This window comes from Pezoporus flaviventris, unplaced genomic scaffold, assembly GCF_033815535.1.
Source record: "Pezoporus flaviventris isolate CSIRO_AGI_PZ_B2104156 unplaced genomic scaffold, CSIRO_AGI_Pfla_v1 ptg000007l, whole genome shotgun sequence".
Classification (NCBI taxonomy): Eukaryota; Metazoa; Chordata; class Aves; order Psittaciformes; family Psittacidae; genus Pezoporus; species Pezoporus flaviventris.
In genome coordinates, this window is record NW_026892555.1 from 34,576,481 (window position 1) to 34,596,546 (window position 20,066).

Consider the following 20,066-nt stretch of genomic DNA (forward strand, 5'->3'; position numbering starts at 1 on the left):
GCTCTATTCCCTAAGACAGCCATGGATCTGGTGCATTTCTGTACTGTACCGCATTTATCTGGTCATGCCTGATAGCATGGTGATTTACAATAGTAATAACACAGCACCAGGATGCCACTTACTGCTGTGGCAAACTGTATCAAGCTCTGCCAGATTAACAGGCTTCCTGTGAAAAAGTAGCACCCAAATACTCATCTACCCAGGGAATTAGGCATCTGTTCACTTTATCTACCAAACTGATAACCCCTTTGTTACATAGTTCATTCTCTCAGCAATTGACCTTCAGAATAAATGTGAAATGCAAACCTAGGAGCATATAAAAAGCCCCTAAAATCTATCAAATCACTTAGTAAAATTCATCACTTTTGGTTCAAAGTACTTCCTAATTTAAGGCTGACATTTATGTGTTACTCAAAAAGAGCTAAACATGAATACTGAAAAGAGGAAAGAAGCTAGAAGCATCAGAATTAGTAGTTAAACTTTTACAGCACTTAATTTTAAAAGATAGGGTAATGGCAAGAGATTCTAAAATCTGTAAGAGCAGAGAATTTATGGTTTTGCAAAAGACCTTTAGAAAGCTACATTCATGCATAGCTGCATCATTAAAGTGTTTTATGGAGAGGTTTTGAAGAAGAGTGCTTTGGTTTCATTGGTACTTGCTTAAAACTGTAATATTTTACGTAAGAGTCTAATGTGGATCTGAGAAAGCTTATTTTACAATTTAAGTATGTCCCGACTTTGTTAGCATTCAGAAATCAGCACTTGTGTAATGTAGTGCCCCTGCAGGCAGAAAACGTCAAGTAGAGCAGGTAAAAACAAAAGTTACTCTGGGTGTGTTTGGATGAAATCGGCCTTCAACAGAATAGAAACTTCTATGACAGATTTTCAGTGCTCTCACTGGCCCTCAAAAAGAGGCAGCAGAGGTACTTACAATATATTTTAATAAAAATCTTCTGGAAGCTAAATAGATAAACTTCTTATTATTTCTCTGGAAATAAATATACTTCATGAGTAGTTATTGGCAAATCGGGATGTACCTCAAATCTGACAAAAGTCTAAGGGTGAAACTTCTCTCACCAGAAGGTGGGATGACTTGTAGTCATGTGTTTGTGGCATGGATTTGAGTGGGGGAAAAAGTTTTCCCCATGCAGTAGTGTAGGATATACATCCACACTCTCAAACACAGTGGTCTTCTGTAGTAAAAAATGCCCTCCAGTAGTTATAGTCCGTTTGGTAAATTTGAAGTATGACTTCTGGTAAAGTTTAAACCTAAGCAAAGATTTACTTACAAGTCTTGGCATATTGAGTCAAAATAAACATCCTTTCAGGTTATGTCTGTGTAAGCAAGTAGACACACTGATGAGACTGGTAGTGTGCACCTTATGTTGGTAGAGGGGGACACTCAGGTTCACATTGGAAGTGCACTCCTGATCTGAATTAAAATGTTTATGTAGCTTCTGTTCCCCCTGCCCCCAGCACTAACACCTAAAGAACAAGGTGTCTAAAACACTGCAGCTGTTAAATAGTATGCCTGAAGCAAAGATTTCTTCCTAATGTCCATCATTTATCATTGATAGAGAGACTGAAATCTCTGAGGTGTCTTGCGGAGGACACAAAATTGTATTTTTTATTAGTTGTTTTTTGTATTTGTGGGTGTGATAGGGAGTATCTTCTGTCCAGAGCAATCCACAATTCCTTTACTTATGTATTTTCTAAAAGCTTTAGTCAACCATTGGCTCCTTTTTCTGAAGAATACTTTCCCATTGTAATCAGATTTGTATTGCCTAAAAATGGAATCATTGCCTGCTCTGTACCAGGAATGTATTTAAAGTAGCAAATAGATAACTGTAGAAGGAAATGTGGTTAACATAAACCATTGACAGACACCATCTGTATGCTGGGACCTGTATGCTGAAGGATGTTGTGTCAGTAATTATCTGGATCACCTCAAATCACTGTCCCGAGAGATTAGAAATCATCTGACTACTGAAGCAGTTCAGCATCATTCATTCATACCATTTCTTTTGTTCGCTGAGCACTTAAGTGAGTGATATTTAGTAAACAGTATTTGTCCTTCAGTTCACCTGTGTGTACTGAGCCACCCATCTGAGTGGACTTAGAGAAACATCCCATCGCCTTGGCCTGGGTGGCAGGTCTCGTGTGGCTGTGGAGAGCTGGCATTCTCTCACTAGTGCTTTCTGTCTTCTCAGCTACTCCCATGAGAGAGATGTGCATCACCATAACAGGTCCCACATATGTTAGCTATACACCACACCCAACACGAAACCAGCAAAGCATGAACTCTCATGCTGTAATTTTTTGCCTTGTGTTTGTTTGCAAAGGTGTCTTTTGAACCACTCCTTTATGGAAACCAAGGTATCAGTAACAGGAAATACAAATTCTCCAATAACAAAAGTGGTTAACACCAGGCTTTCACTTTTGAAGTTACTACAAATGGAGTCATATTACCATGAGTGGGCTTCAGAAATGCAGGGCAAGTCCCAACAGCCCTGGAGAGAGACAGGCTGGGCTGCAGATTTAAATGACAGAAATTTGTCTGGCGTTGGCAATTTCCCTTGTAGTAAACTGAGCACAACTGTTCACAGCTTCTTGCTTGAGGGCAGAAGGGGAAAACCTCCCCTTACACACTGCATAGTGTTATTCTCCACAATACTTCAGTTCTATGGTTTACTGAGAAAAAAGCAAGGAGATTCTGCGAGGGCAGTTCGAAGTGCCTCAGCATTGCAATGCTGTTCTTCGTGAGGTGACACTTTACAATCAAGCAGAGGGCTGTCTGTCACCTGCCACAGGTACATTCTGCTGACTAAGCTAGAAGACTGGTCCAAAATAGAGAGCTCTCCTTGAGATGATTTGATAAAGATGGTAACCACCTATTGATCTGCGCTAACAAAAAAATCCCATCAAGACGTATTTAAGGTAATTAAAATACTTGAGGCATTAAGGAAAGGAAAAGGAAAGTGTCCTGCTGTAGGCACCGGGGCAGGAACAGTTCCTGGACGCAGGAAACTGGCTCTGGTCAGAAGTGGGATTACTGTGCTTATCTGAGGCGCCTAGAGTATGGTCCTTCATGCAGCAACACTGGGAACCTCTCTAGATCTGTACCGTGGTAGTCTTTCGTTTAACACTTATTTGTATGTTCAGACATTCAATATGTGTTTCTTGATGCTCAAGACTGTACTCCTTGAAGTAAATTGCTACCTCAGAGTTTCCAGTTTACAAAAACAAACAAAAGAATTCACTGCTTTTCTTCTTTTTCTTTCACATTTTTCAGCCATTCCTTATTATTGTGCTGAAACTGCCTTACCCTGCCTTACCCTACTTAGCATCCTTTTGGTGTGAACATTTTAATATGGTATTTCCTTGTACTGCTCACTTTTACTGTGCACTATTTCTCAGCTGAGTGGTATTAAAAAGTTTGGAAATCTACTACTAAAACTCCATATTAATATTTATTAAATGTAATATTTATGTTTCCTCTATTTACAATATTAATAATATTTAATAACATAATCTTTGCTGTTCCTGTAAAAAGATGATAAAAAGCAGATGACCTAACATCTTTCTGTAATTTATTTTCCTGTACAGCTTGCAAAGGTTTGGCTTTACTAGAAAAGGATTTAGAAAAGTCTGGCTTGACTCTTCACTATTTTCACAAAATGCTCAATGTCATAGATGAGCTAAATGTGAACAATGAGGCCTGCAAGCAGACTTTTATTTTCCAGCAAATGGGCAAATCTGAACAGCTTTATTGCAGCACTCACTAAAAACAGTTTATGCCTTTAGTAACAGACCATATAAAATACGTAATTGCCATGTTAAGCACAGCTATCTGGATCTGTTAGGAACAGGCTACAAAGCCATCACTAATCTTGCTATAGCCTCTTTTATGATAAATTCGAAGACTGATACTCCTTATTTCACACAGACTGCATTAGTATGTATGATTCCCTGTTCTAGATCCCCTTTCTCCCACAGAGGAAAAGAACAGCCTGTGTTCTCTGCGTTCTAAACAGCAGTTTAAAATGAAAACTGAACAATGAAAACAAAACCAAAAAAATCCTTAAGATGCACAGTATTTAGGATATTCCTGTGACATGGTAAGCTTCCTTCCGTATGTCATCAAGACCAGGCATCTAAACAGGAGTTTTCACATGCTGCCTGCTTTATATCCACTCTATTCTGGGATACTGGGTCTTTCTGTTGGATTTAAAACAGAAAAGTTTTCATTTTCTCTCCATGCAGAATGGGAAGTTTCTGGAATCTCCCGTCATTTCCTGCTTGCCCAAAACTGTCATCATAGTCAAATGGCGTTTCAGGTATAGACAACTGTCCCAATGCGCTTCAGCTCAGGAAGCCTTCTGGTATCATGGAGAGAACCTTGGTGTTAGCAGCTTTTTGGGGTATTATATGTAACTCATTTTACTATCAGGAGGTTTTTAAACGGGGAAAAAAAAAAAAAAGAGAAGAAAAAGAAAGACATCAGGAATGAAAATGTTGCTGTGAGGCAGTACTGCAGAGAGATTTATTTGCCCATGCAAGGCAGGTATCTTTTAAATAAGCGCCAATAATGAACTTAGGAATTGCAGGGCAATAAATATCCTGCAATAAACATTTTGCCCTAACATCTGCACATCCCAGATGTCGGCAGACATGAAAACCCAAGACCAGATTCTCAGTTTATGCAACAGGCATAACTCCATTTGCTTGAATGAAACGATGTATATTAACGCCAACAAAAAACAAAAGAACACCAAGTTCTTTTGGAAGATATTTTAAGAAATGGTTTATTATTTAAATATTTAACATGAACCTTTCTCCTAACAGTCATAAACACAGATTGCCAAGCAGTTAAAAATCAGCCTTATAACACAGCTGGAATACACAGACTGCATTTATTCATTGGTGAACTATTTTAGCCCACTTTGGTTAGGTGAATAACCTTACCAAGGTTCTTAATTGTTAATTGATTCATTGCCTGTTAATCCTTATTTGTCACGCTTATTTTAAAAATAAACATTTTTCTTGTGCTACTGAGGAACAGGAATAAAAGCTGTTCTGAGCTGATTCAAGGAAGTGTGTCAGAATGTGCAGAGTGGTTAGATTAGTGTGCAAAGCTCAGAATATTCTATTCATGAACTTGTTTTGGCAGGAAGGGGCAGCATTTTAGTAGATACCTACAAACATTGTCTCCTATCTACCTTCAGACTGTTATGACATAACAAAACTACTCCGTCAATTGACAGCACTCTGCTAGAAGTTGCAGGAGTGTTACAGTAGTGCTCAAGAAAAACCCATGAGGTTGGAGTCATTTTCAATCGTATTTGAAATTGCAACTTCCTAGATAGATAGGCACAATTAAACTAAACATTATTACCTTAACCAGAAGCAGACGCACCGCTTTTTTGCTTAGGGAAATGTTACTATGGCATCCTATAAGGTCAAGAAACTAAGAGGCACAGAAGTTTCTGGAGGATTCCAAGTCACCCCACCCAAACAACTATTAATACAAGAAAAAAGTAAATCCCAGGATTTTGCCTCCATATTTATGCAACACATATCTCCAGTATTCCCTTAAGTCAGAAGTGGTTTTGTAGAGAACTGACACAGCATTAATATAGTGGAGAAAAATTATTTCTCAAGCAGCTTATGAAAATGGCAAAATGTAATTGCCTTAATGGCTGGTGCAGCTGCCTTACAGGAACTGCCTTCAGAGAATAAATAATTTCATTGCCACTAAAATATTTATTTCCCTCCCCAAGCCTTCAGTTTGATTTTGGTTTTTAAATAGCATTCTGCATTTGGTGTACTTTGGTTTTCTTCGGCACTGTAGGTTCCATTTTTCAGAGGTAGGGTAGCAGGTCAGTTTTGTGTGAGATACTCAGGACTCATTTGTGTCATGAGGAAAAAGAAGGAAAGAATTAGTTTCAGAAAATCCAGATCAAAGCAGAGTCAGATTGCATATGTGCATATCAAAACTAAGTTCGAAGAGTCAGACCCATCAAATTATGCATAGCTATCTTGTTTATATGTGTGACTGTGTTACACACTTCTTTCCCATCTGTCGCCCACTGTTAAGTGAGACTGCAAACTTGCAAACTACTATAAACATGTTTAAATTTAGCATCCTGTGTCTTTTTTATCAAGACACATGGTTAAGTATGTGCAAGAACTGTGATATATGTATTACAGCATCACTGGGGTTTAAGACTGTCTTAAGTGTCTGCAAAGGGCCTCTCACAAGAAAATACTAAATACCACTTGAAGAAATGCACTGCCCTAAGAAGCAGCTGAAGTCACGTCATGAGCAGAGCTCTCTTGGATCACCTTTCATTCTTTGGGGAGCCTGGACAGAAAGCCCTCCTCTCTAATCCTTCCCATCACTTACTCTACATTACTTACAAATTTTGTCTGATTGTTTGTTTAAGCTTTCACTTTTGATGCTAAAAAACAAAACAGGCTAGATCCAGCTGAATGAACAATAAAATGTGTGGCAGCCCACCTTAAGTAGTAATTGGCCAGTATGAATGTCAGTCCTGTTCATCACGATGTTGCATGGGTAGTCTGCCCCTGAGAAACTTTGCACCAGGCTGGAACCTAAATTTATAGCTATAAAAATGCATGGATAAATGTAGTATTTTGATGGTCATTCTAAACACAGTTTTGCTTGTTGTTTTGTTGATATATACAAATACCTCCTAATGTTCAGATCCTGCGAGAAATTAGGTGTACTATTAGTTGTACCGCTGCCTAAGGTGCCACGCTTATTTACACACAGTACCTACAATTGGTTCCACTGAAATATCAACATATAATTTCTGTCTTTTTTCTTATCTTATTTATGCCTTTGACAAAATATTGAGAGAAGTGCTGCAAGCAGTAATATGAATAGCTGCTTGCCTGTGAGCAGTGAGTGTGGCTGGGAGGGCTGCCTGCACGTACCAGGGTGGCAAGCAGTGGCTATCCAGAGTGGCCACTTCTTCCCTTTGGGCAGATTATCACATAATTCCTGTAATATGAGAAACAAATGGGATAAGGTATAACAGGATTTAAAACCCATATTTCCAACCAAAAAGGCTCAGACAATAAGTCAAAGAGTGTAAAACTAGCCTAATTGTATGTATAAGCAAAAAGACTATATGCATCCATAAAGCTGTGTGGAGCAGCTGCATAAGTGTTTTCTTGTTTGTATGTTAAAAATGTCCCACTGTGAGGAGTTTCTGAACCTTGTCTATAAATTCATCACCATGGACAAGTGGTCCTTAAGAGAGGACATGCTGTGAGTCATGAGGCTTCTCTTTGTAGCACTAAATCTAGTTCCAAAATGTTGTTTTGAACTCCCATGTTAAAAAAATCTGAACTTATCTGGAAACTATTAAAATGTGGACATTAAAAATCTGTTACAGTTAATAAAACAACACTTCATGCTGCAGGCATATGCATGCTTAATTTGCCATCACAGGTAATTGGACTGATCTCAGTAAGGAATGATGGTTCAGTAAATACCCTGTAATTTGAAGTATAGGTGGTACAAAATTGACGCTGCACTTTTAAGTGTATAATTCTTAAAAACTCTAGATTTCTGTGACATGACTGATCAGGAACCAAATTTTTTTCATGAAAATTACTTCTCTCTCCCCTTGCCTCACACATATGGTTTCTATGTTCACTGAAAATGGATTACACTTTTATTTTCATATTTATTTCAATAAATATTTTTGAATGTTGATTTAAAGAAAACCCTTCATATAGTTAAGCATCCAAAATTCCAACATTTCCAAATTTTCCAAAACATTTTATTGCACAAAACCTGACAATGTTAAATGAAAAGCCCATTTGGTGGGATTTGTGTATACTGGTCCCCCAGCGATGTAGGTTGCTTCCAGTGCATACTCCCATTGGCGTCTTGCACCTTTGCATCCTTCTGCAACTTTGAAATCTATGGATCCTGTCCTCCTGCAAAACTGTGGAGTGCCATGTCCTGTTTGTCCTTTATTTGCATGGTGACATTAAAGGTGTTTTTCCTATGAATTAAAATACAAAATCACTCTGTGGAAGCAAACTAGGTAATTTTCATGACTGAATAGTTTGGGGAACTTAACATGCTACCGACATCTCAATGCAACAGTATTTCATGCCATAACATTTTTTTATCCCGTAAGTATTTTCATCTTTCTTGCTGTAACTTGAATAAATGAATAAATGCATAGAAACCACTAATGATAAGCCCTAAATTAAAACTAAGTTCACCATCTTGACATTTACTTTTTAAAATATGTATGAGGCAATTCCTCTGATCTCATTTTTATACACTTACAAACTCATACGCTCACCAGTTATTTGTGTTTCTGTGCCAAGTACAGTAATGAGTACAGACTTCCTCCTGCTAATGCAGAAATCCTTTATACGTTCATGAAAGCTTGAGGATCAAGGTCTTAAATTGAGCTCAAGAGATTGCCTATCAGGAATAACCAAATACTTCTAGACTTTGTCCCATTCAGCAGCAGAAATTGGTTCATGCTTTTATCCCTCATTCTATATGCTTTACAAAAATACAAAGATTTTTTTCTTTGTCTCCAATTTTTTTTTTTTTTTTCTCAAGCTATTTATTCAAGGAAGGTCCTAGGCATTGTATGAAGTTGAAAAAAAGGGTGCAAAGGAGTAGCACCAAATAATAAAGCACTCTTATTACATTTTTCAAAAGACGTAAATTGTAGCTTAACATCACTTACCTTCTAAGTGCATATTTGTCTTGATTTTTTAGGTCTCAAAATTTATTAGAAAAGCCAAAGCCATGCCCACATGGTGTGATGGTGTTTTAGCTTTAATAGAAGTAAAGTTGTCAAGGAATAGTGGGGTTTAAATTTCCAAGAAAGAATGTAGTTTTCAGTTGACCAGGCAGAAATGAAGATTTAATTTTCCCACCATGAGTGAGTGCATCATGAACAATGGCATTTACTATCTTTCTGAGGCATTTCAGGACCTGCTGGGCAACTGTTGCCTTTGTCCAGTTTCATTCAGTAGAGTCTTTGATAACTTGTGGGGAAAATATAACCATTAGAACAAATAAATTGCTCTTCTACCTCGTGTGTGTGTGTCTGTAATAGAAAACGGGGTTTGAAGAATGCTGGCCCATTTCTCAGCATTGGACATGTCTGAGTGTCTCTGTTTCTCTCTACTAAGATCAAAGGCAAGCAGAGGAAACTTCGAGCCATGTAACAAGTCAAACTGGTGGGCCATTGGAGGTTTGATATCTTTCTAGGCTTAGAGATGATCTCTTACAGTGCTTGTGACACCACTGAAGTTTATGGTGTAAATGAACAATGCCTCAAGACTTAAAAGTGTTGCAGAATTTTGTTCTTTAGCTTCTGTAAAACGTGTATTTACTGCTTTCCATCTGTGGTCCCTCCATTGCTCCATTACCATAGCCATCTGGAAGCTTAAAATCATGAATTTATTTATTGTCTCAGTACCCGACAAGTTTAAAAGATGCTGTCATCCCCATTTATGGGGGGAGAGCGTAGCCATGTTTACACAGTCAGCTAAACACAGCTTTAAGTCTAAGCTTGTCCATCATTCTTTACAGGCAAGTGTGCCCTCAGCTGCAGAGTCAGGCTGATTGCCAGGCTTTTGCAAGTACCTGTGCTTCAAGCACATCCACCGGGACAGAGCCCAGACTCTTGCTCAGGCCATTGGAACAGATGCGGCAGAGAGGGACCAAACAAACCTGTCTACCAGCAAATATCTCTAGCCACAGTGTGAGTTTTTTACAACTGAAAGGCAGCCAGGGATGTGGATATTAAACATATGGAGCTCAATATAAGAAACCTTCAGGCAAGCCAGCACCTAACCTCTCTTGTAAATTACCTGTGATGGTTTGCTCAAAGTCATAAAGGAAGTTGCTGTGCGAGAAGGCTAATGTAGACCTCTAATACTGAACTATTTACCCCTTCAGCTTTCCACTTTTCATACCTAAATTCTGTAATAGCCCTCATTCAGACTTGGTGTTCTTTCTTTGATTTCACTGGGGTCAAGAGCAAATCTGTGGTGCAGAGTCCCAGGATACTTAATTTGTAAATAGCTGCTGCAGTTGTCTGCAAGTGTGTGTGGGGCTTAGAATGAACTGAAGTAGTTTTGAAGTTCAGAAAAGTATATCAGCTTCTGTGTGGACTTTTATTATAGAGGAGGTCAGGGGCTGTGGCTGTGGACCAGAGGCTGGTCTGGGGTTATAGTAACTGGTTAGGATGTGGATACAGTATGGGACATGACATGAGAAATTTCTGGATATGACAATGTAAGACGCTGACAAAATTTCAGATAGTGCTGTAAAGGACAGCTGGATTTTACAGTAGGTATAGGAGGAATTATGTGAGAAATGGTTGAGTTTCACAGGTAATTGAAGGACATTCTGCAGGCAAACATACCTAGATAACCCCATCATTAGTACCACATAAGGCTGAGATTCCTTAGAAATACCAAATTGGGTATAGATATAGCAAAGCTGGGACCAATTCCCTGGGCTGCATCAAAAGGAGCGTGACCAGCAGATCGAAGGAGGTGATCCTGCCCCTCTACTCTGCTCTCATGAGACCTCACCTGGAGTATTGTGTGCAGTTCTGGTGTCCTCAACATAAAAAGGACATGGAACTGTTGGAACAAGTCCAGACGAGGGCCACGAGGATGATCAGGGGACTGGAGCACCTCCCGTATGAAGACAGGCTGAGAAAGTTGGGGCTGTTCAACCTGGAGAAGAGAAAGCTGCATGGAGACCTCATAGCAGCCTTCCAATATCTGAAGGGGGCCTATAGGGATGCTGGGGACAGACTCTTCATTAGGGACTGTAGTGACACGACAAGGATAATGGGTTAAAACTTAAACAGGAGAAGTTTAGATTGGATGTAAGGAGGAAATTCTTTCCTGTTAGGATGGTGAGGCACTGGAATGGGTTGCCCAGGGAAGTTGTGAATGCTCCATCCCTGGCGATGTTCAAGGCCAGGTTGAACAGAGCCTTGGGTGACATGGTTTAGTGTGAGGTGTCCCTGCCCATGGCAGGGGGGTTGGAACTAGATGATCTTAATGTCCTTTCCAACCCTAACTATTCTATGATTCAATTGGGAAAAAGTAATTCAGACTGAGTTGCTTATGGGGGAGGAGATGGACAGAGAAAGCAAGGTCCAAGCATGGTGAAAGGGAGGGTCAAGAACAGGAAAGGGGATAAAGACATATGCAACTGATGTAATCAGGTCTGTGCAGGGGCACTGTCTTGATTGCCACAACCTAATCAGGACAGTAAACCAAGATGGTGTGGCCACACCGCACAAGTCCAACATGCCTCTGCAGTCAGGATGAAGAGAGAGGATGGGGAGAAGCTTTCTTGTTTGGGCAGGGGAGCATTCAGACAGACACATACACATTGTGGTACCACCAGGACCATGCCAGGCCTAAGAACATCACCAATCTACTCATCACTTCCTTACAAAGTGCAGAGCAACACACTGGAGAGATATATGAGCTTTGGGAATAAGTAAGCAGATGGGGTTATAGCAGAAGCTCCTTTCAGTAATTTTTTACTGGAATGTTGATGGTCCTTCCTCTAAAAGTAGCTGTGCTTGATATGATGTGTCACTGGAAGGATTATATCCAAGGTAAACAATCATTAGCTCTTCCGTGTAAACATGTTACCATAATATGTTTCTTAGGAAGTGAATTCAAGTGAGTATACATGCTGTTTCATTTAAGCAGACTACTGCAGCCTCCTCCTTGGGAAAAAAAGGTCATCTCCCAGTGTTTTGCATACCTTAATCCTGCACAGTTCATCGATTCATTGAATCATAGACTCAACTAGGTTGGAAAAGACCTTTAAGATCATCGAGTCCAACCTTTACCCCAGCACAGCCAAGACCACCACTAAACCATGCCACCAAGGGCCTCATCTACACTCATTGTGAACACTTCCAGGGATGGTGATTCCACCACTTCCCTGCACAGGCTGTTCCAATGCTTGATCACCCTTTCACTGCAGAAATTTGTCCAATCATCTAAACCTCCCCTGACACAACTTGAGGCTGCTAGCTCTTGTCCTACCGTATTTCCTTGTTGTTTACTTTCTTACTTTGGCCTGTTTGTTTCTCTTTTGTCTTGTTACTTCTTTTTTACTTTCTGCCCTTAGTAACTTCTTTCTTTCTCTTTCCTATTTAAATACAACTAAAGGACACTTGGGGAAGCAAGATGGTATCCATTACCATACACTTTTTTTTTGTCCGAGACAGAGACATGCACCGAAGCAACTGATTCCTACTTTCTGTTTAAGCTAGGTAGCCATATATTCCAATGTTCCCAAGTCATTGGAGGCCAGCTTTCCTTGGAAAGGCATTGCTCCTTAGCTGGAACAAAACCTGGAATTTCTGCAGGCATTCACCTTTCCAGACCATCTCCTCTGGAATGAAGCTGTTTGAAAGAGGAGTGCTAGTAATACAGAATTGGTTTAGTCACTAAAGTTTCCTGCTTGTGTAAAGTAGGAAACTTTTTCACCTAAAAGATGTCTGTGAAACTCAGATGTTCTCATGCCTGGGAATTAGCAGGCAACTTGCACATAAATTCAGTTTTCAGAGAAGTCATCTGTGCTATACTGATAAATATACAATAAAGTATTTTGCCTCCTCAGCATTTCTGACTCCATTACACAAACAAATCTGTTTCATTCAAAATTATAGATTAGCTAGCCCTTCCTTATACCACAAATAAAATCAGTTTTCCTGCCTTAATAACTAAAAGGCAGAAAAAACAGGTAATGCTATCTAGAAAATACAAATGGTGCTCTCTTCTGTTTGGACCAGCATCTGCTGTAATACAGAAAAACATAAAGAAGGGCTCGGGAAGTTTTGTAAAGTTCCCTTTCCAGATCACTCCATCAGATCTCAGGAAGAATCCCAGCCTTCATTCAGGGAGTAGTTTTTGTAGCAGTATTGAGTCCCCACTTGGAACCCTTCATCCCAGTAACAGAGAGAATTAAAAAAATAAACGTTTGAATATTTCTTAACATTCTGACTAGCAGAAGTGTTGAGCACAGAAAAGGGAATGAAGCAGTTGATCTTTCATCACAAATGATATCTGATGGCCTATTGGGAGCTGATGAGAGGCTTTCATGCTGTAGTCTTTTTCACATGTGTCTTTCAGTGTGTAACTATTTCTCAAGCCTTAATGAACCACTAAAGTGCAGCAGCTATGGCAGCTTGTTCTTGAGCTCTATAATCCCTTCTCTACCATTAAGAATGAATGGCTGCTTGTAAACAGGGATTTATTTTCTTTACATTTTTTCTATAGATACTTGATTTATAACATATCATTCCTCAAATTGTATTTAAAATACTTGCAAAGCCTTTGTAAACATACTTTATTGAATTCTGTGGGAGAGGAGAGAGCTGATTAAGGTTCACATTAGCCAGGAAAATAAAACAGTAAGAAAGATTTTCCTGAAGGAAATGAGGAATGTACATAAATGCAGTCCATTTTGTGTGACTTCAGCAGGAAAGCTGCGTGAGAGAGAACTACTAATTCCATCAGTAAAGAAGTTGTATACATGCTGCAGAATGGCTTCATTGAATCCATCTGGTCTGTTCATAGACAAAACTATAAAGTAAATGGAAAAGAGAAAGTAAATGGAAAAGAGAAAGTAAATGAAAAGAGCCAAAGAAATAAACCAGTAGGTTTTAAACCCCATTGGTGGCAGGGAAGATCACCCTTCCCAGGACCGTGTAGCGTATTTTGTGTTTCAAAAGCAGCCGTGCAATGAAGAGTCAAAAAAAACAGCCATTGCATGTCAGTGCTAGCCAACAGCGGGTCACCCATTTTGCTTATACACAAGGCTGTCCCTGCGGACACCAGCAGTTTGGCTTCTACCCTTTGCTCACAACTCTTATCTGCCCAGTTCATTTCATAAAGCTTGTGTATTGCCCTGTGCAAAGGCTTTCAACTGTGTTTACACAAAATTCAAATGATCCCACTAAGTCCTAGCTCTAAATCCAATTAGCCTAGTTGCTAGGGGTAAATTGAATGTTTGTCCTGCTAGATATAAAGTTCTGTATTAACTTCTACAAAATATACCCCATCTTACTGTTTGTTTAGAAAATTTAAAACAGACCTTAAAAAAAAAGAATTGGAGAGATTATGGTTATAAAAATAACCTTACCTGCATAAATCAGGAGAGAGCTGACATACATCTGCATGTATACCTACATTTTCCTATATGTATAAATGATCACTTGCTTCTTTCTCCTCAGCAGCTAGACATGAGGGATAGCAGAGAACTTCACCAGGGGGTGGTTCTGAGTGTTTGAGGTGCAACTGCCATTTGACAGCCACATTAGGCCATAATCTGGACGATTTTGTTGTTGGCTTTTAAATACTGGAAAGGTTGTTGGATTTCTACACTAAATTCAATGGGTATTGGAATCATAGAGTCATAGAATGGTTAGGGTTGGAAAGGACCTAAAGATCATTAAGTTCCAACCTCCCTGCCATGAGCAGGGACACCTCACACTAAATCATGTCACCCAAGGCCCTGTCCAACCTGGCCTTGAACACTGCCAGGGATGGAGCATTCACAGCTTCCTTGGGCAACCCATACCAGTGCCTCACCACCCTCACAGTAAAGATCTTCTTCCCCATATCTAACCTAAATTTCCCCTGTTTAAATTTGAACCCTTTACCACTTGTCCTATAACTTCACATAGTGTTTAAGGTAGTAGTTTGATTTCTTTAGTTTGAAATGTAAAGCTAAAAAATAACCTTAGGACTATGTTCTTCGACTGGTATATATAAGGAGTAAATCCAGATTTGGTATCTGCTTTTCTGAAGTACATATAATGATTATCCACTGGCTGGCTAGCTATAGAAGTGTGTTAGCAGATAGTTTTCAGGAATTTGTTGTATTCCTGCATTTTCCATGAACAAAAAATAAAAAAAAATTCATCAACTGCCTTGTCATAATGGCTTAACCATCATTTCATAAAACACTAACAGTGCCAGTATGCTGAACTCCCTATGAGATCTCCAGCAGCAGACCCAGACCCAGCTTGAGGCATTTCCCAACAATGTTTCAAATGATCAATCTGTCACAGCACCAATATTTTCCTCTTTAAGGCAGGTCTTTCATCATATGGGAAATGACAGAGTTGCTGAGCTAATCCAAGACAGTTTGGAGTGATGTGTATTAATTCAAGATTGTACCTAGGTGATATCTGTTCCTTCAAAATTCCATTACAGCTGTATAACACATGCTTAACTATTTATTTCTTTAAAATCTGATTTTCATATGTCAATTGTCTCAGTCCTTCCAGAAATGTCTAATGCATCTTTATTAGTTACTCCACCTTCACATGTCCTGGGCAATCACTACTTCTTCATACCCATTTCCTTCTAACAGCAATTTAATACTCTGAAAGAAATGAGTAATGGGAAAGAATATTTCCACGGCATGCATGATAAATTAAAAGCATCTATTTTTCTCATAAAGATGCAGCAGTTGTAGTACTCCAAGAGGTTTATTCCTTTCTCTCCAAGTTTCTGTACAGGAAGTTAAACTTTGCATTGAAGCATAGTAATTTCCCCTATCATTTTAGAGCTGCCAGATTTTAACAAGAGTGCTTTCAGAAATCTACCTGCTTAGGCACAGACATTTGTCAAGTAAGGTCAACAGCAGCCAAGCAGAATGGACCGAGGTCCACATCTCTGGGTACATAAGTGTTATTGCAGCTATAACCTGGAGTCTAACTGGACACAAAACTTTAAGGTTATGAAGCTGTTGGAAGACTTAGGGGTTTTAAGGCTTGGAACCTGTCTGCAGGAAAAACTCAAGAAGGGTGAAAACCAAAACTGAAGGGCTCAGACAGAAAGAAGGACCAAAGGCTAACCAAGTGGAGCAGATGCTGACTGGAGAGAAAAAACTAAAGAAGAATGGGGGAAGGGAAAAGGAGTGCCAAAAAGAGGTGGAGTAAGCCGTTTCAGAATTCAGTATGCATTAGTAGTACTAAACCCAACAACCAGTGCATTCTTCTGAACCGCTTACTGACAATATTTAATGATTACCTATATACATATTAAGGGCTCTTGCAACAAAAGTGAGTGCTACCAGAGCTGTAGCTGCAGTACACCAAAGGCGAGGCCAGGTGCCTCTTGCTGAGGACAGCAGCAGCTTGGGAGGCTTCCTAAAACACTGAGGCTGGCACATGCACACTCACCAGTGTTGCTTCTAATTGATCGTATATCTTCTGGTCAGACTCAGAAGCTTCAAGAAGGTCGGAGAGTTCACAATACATTTAAGGAACAAACTTCTCCTAGTGACAAAGGAAATTCTACTGCACAGAATTACCAGGTAATGAGGAAACTGAAGAATTTTTTTTAAGGGGGATTCTGGCTAGTGGATGGAACTATAGAAATAAAGAAATACACAACCTCTGGGATCTCTTGGAAGAGGAGAAGCAGTGATTATCAACAGCACAAATTCAAAACCTCAAAATGTAGGAAAATGCTGGAATTAGCACTGGCCACAAAAATTTATTTAATTCCTCTTGTGTATGGAATATGATGATGATGTCTTAGGTGCATGATTACCTCCTATATGGAAAACCCCCTATGGTTTCCAACTTCCCATTGTTTGTGACATGGGTGGTGGTCATTGAAAGGACTGCTATTTGGTTTCTTGTGTCATCTTTGCAAAGTTATGTTCATTGAGATCTGCTAAAGAAAGTGCATAAAATGAGCTGCTATTATCTAGAACCTTCTTAGAGTGTATGAACAGCTATTTTCTTCACAAAATTTGTGCAAGCTTTAATGGATAAAGTAAAAAGCATGTCCCTGATATGAAGGTCACCTCTCTTCTGAAGTCAAGTCCCCTCTTTAGTGCATGAGAACAGTGGGCTCTTCAAGGACCATTAAATGTTTAAACATACAAAAGCAATGTACCTTACCTAATCTTGTCCTCAGAAAAAGATTGTTTTGGAAAAGAACAAAATTGTTTTGATCTGAGACAGACATTCAGTATGGAAGATGTCAGCCTGAATGTTTCATATTAGAAGGAATGAACAAAAGCATTTACACAGAAATAGAGGGTCAAGCTGACACCCTAATCTGTAAAGAGCAAATCATCTCCATGTAAGTGCATAACCAGGGAGCAATTTTAGAAGCAGAGCACCGGTTCACCCACCATTTTGCAGATATTGAAAAAGAGTAAAAGTACAGTATCTATCTGAACCTATTTACTATTGCATTGTGCTGCTGCGAAGAGCATTAAGGTGTCAATTCAATGTTCTGTTATTGGCAGTGATAAAGTCATACGAGTTGTTCCTGAGAGCAAGAGGGAAACGCAGATCCTGAGGGCTGCATTTAACAGGCTTAAGGTGAGTATCATTATTTTCATCTTCCTTTTCTGATCTTTGTTGAAGACTGTAGTGCATTGACTGACATGCCTTTCATTTTGCACTTCAAACTATGTTATATACTGAAAAGCAGCCTTTGCCCATTAAATTCCTAATTTCCCAATAAAATAGCATAGGAATTGGATTCATCATGCCTAACAGTTTTAACAAGAAACACTTATTGCTTTAAAATAATATAGGTGCCATACTTACAAATTTATTTTTTTGCTCTTCCACTTCTTGCTAGCGTACATAGTTGCATGCTTCATTATCTGCCTGATGGTTTTATTTAAAACACTGAGTTAATTCAAGATGTGAACACATGTGGGAGTAGGTAAAAGGAAGTGGCTTCAGTTTTAGAATCTCTCTGGTAGAATAATTTTCTAGGGGCACTTAAGAGTGTCTACAAGTCTCAGTAGCAAGCCAGAAACTTTCTTCCCTGGCCTTTTTCTTCAGATATAAATGAAAATCAATGGTGCCACTGTAGCAGCAAGCAGAAAAGGACTCTGCAGTGTGATGCTTTGCTGTCACAGCTAATGAAGGCATAGGCAGCCTTTCCACAGCATGTGGCCTATTATGTCAGAGGAGGATGGGGAGTACCTGTAATACGTGTCTCTGGCTCCTGCAACAGCATGGGAAGGACCACACCATGCACATGCACTGCCCTCAGGCACTGGGGGAGGTACAAGCCTCGTTAATAATCTCCAAAATGCAGCCCAGCCAGAGCAGATCCAGCGAAGTAACAGCTTGATGGCTGTGTCGAGTTTGTTCCAGGAGCTGAACACAAGTCCCATGCTCTGCCTCTTCCCCTGTGTTAGTTCATAGTCTGCTTGAGCCCGACGGGCAACAGTTGACTTTTCCCTGCACCTATGAAGATAAATGAGTTTGATGGGCAGCCTTACAGGCAGCTTGGGCACAAGTTAAGGTCATTTGACACAGCAAACTCAAGCCTTTGTTTGTCTGGCTGAAAGAGTTCTATGGACATAGACAAAGGAACATGGTAACTTTGGCAGTCCTGTGACATGCATTTTTGGGTCACAGAACACCAGTGGTACCAAAGTGCTGGGAGCATGTGCAAAAAATCTCTGGACTGCTCGCTGTCTTCAAGGCCAGCAAAATATTAGGCAGCCTGTGATGTATCTCTGTCTTCAATGTTGAAACCTTATGTAAATGACTGTGTTTTCACTGAGGCAAAGAATGAAGGTACGTATAATTTTCTAGTCTAATAGTTAACATCTGGGATACAAGTAAATCAAATCTCAGTCTGCATATCAAATCAAACAAAATGAAGATCTCAGAAGAGCTCTCACACTGCATGAAAAGCATTCCATCTTTCAGTTATGACAAAGCCTTCTTGTTACCATTTTTTAAGGATGTGGACAGAGCTACCTGAGGTACCTCAGCCCAGGAGAAGGCTTAATGCAGTCAAGACATGGATGCCTTACTAGCTTTAAGTAGGACGGTTAAGGCTATCTTCATCACGTCTGTGCTTCTTAATGACATGTTCAGTGAGTTCCCCACTCAAGATGCTGTCTTTTATAAATCCCATTCTCAAGACATCCAACCAGTGCACATTGCATGAGGAATTTTAATGCTCAACAGAGGCAGTGTTGCAATGCTATATTACAGCACTTTCTACTGTAATACCCAACTCTCTTAGATAATATTGTCTTATATTTGTTTCTGCGGTACTTACTAAGGGCCTGGCCCTCAACTGTGAATGTTACTGTAATACCCCACAAAGCATAATTGTTTTATTCCCAGTTAGGAAAAAAAAAAAAATCTATCCATAAACCCAGGAAATACATATGGAAGCTGGTATTTGCATTAATTTCTTCTCCCTGATGCTGGAACATAAAGAGGGACCACATGTGCTTTTCCTTTCTCCTCATATTGCAAACTCTGCAAAGCAAGAGGGTTACTCACCTTCCTGCAACTGTTTCTCATTACAGAGCTCCCTTAGGCTCCCAGAAAGAGATTCCTTCACCCAATTCCATCAAAGTGGGAGCAGTAGAAACTTGAATAAATAATTGCATGTTATAACTGAGAGCAGGATAATAAAATTTTGGCAAACTGCATTGGAATCTGACTAGCTCATTAGAAAGTGATTGATTCTGATGAAGTAGTAAACTGAGGAAGTTGAAAGGAAGATTCAAAAAAGAGAGAGGGTGCTGACACCCAGTTGCATGAAAACAGGATGAATTTAGCTGCATTTTGGGTCTTGGAGCTCTTCCATCTACATTGGGTCAGAGAGAAAGAGACATCTGGAGGGCTAGCATGGAATGGAAATGTTTAACATTAATTTATCATTATCTTAGCCCTCCCCCAAAAAAAATCTAAAATTATTCACTTATGAAGGATTGGATCAACAATGACATTAGATGTGCCAAGTACTCACAATACCAGCAACAATCAGTAGCAGCTGCAAGTCATCAGCTCACATGAAGAACCATGTAGTTAGAGTACTTCAATTTTTTAAGTCTTCTTGTCAGTCTCCCCAGTCTTTCCCCCATTCCCAGGCTTCCAGAGTTGAAAACTGAACTGACAGAGGACTTATATTCAGCTTTTTAAACATGAGTCTTTAAGTGCAATGAGGATAATGTGCTCAGGAAAAAATAGAAGACAATGAACCAA

At 39.5% G+C, this 20,066-nt stretch overlaps 1 protein-coding gene across 1 annotated transcript in view; it reads left to right on the forward strand.

Annotated features, from left to right (window-relative positions):
- The window catches only part of CPA6 (carboxypeptidase A6), an 82,818-nt gene that overhangs the window by 18,846 nt on the left and 43,906 nt on the right, over positions 1-20,066 (forward strand). The window contains exon 2 of the mRNA XM_061448333.1: positions 17,339-17,414. Within this exon, the coding sequence (XP_061304317.1) occupies positions 17,339-17,414 (76 nt within the window). The remainder of the gene's footprint in view (positions 1-17,338; positions 17,415-20,066) is intronic.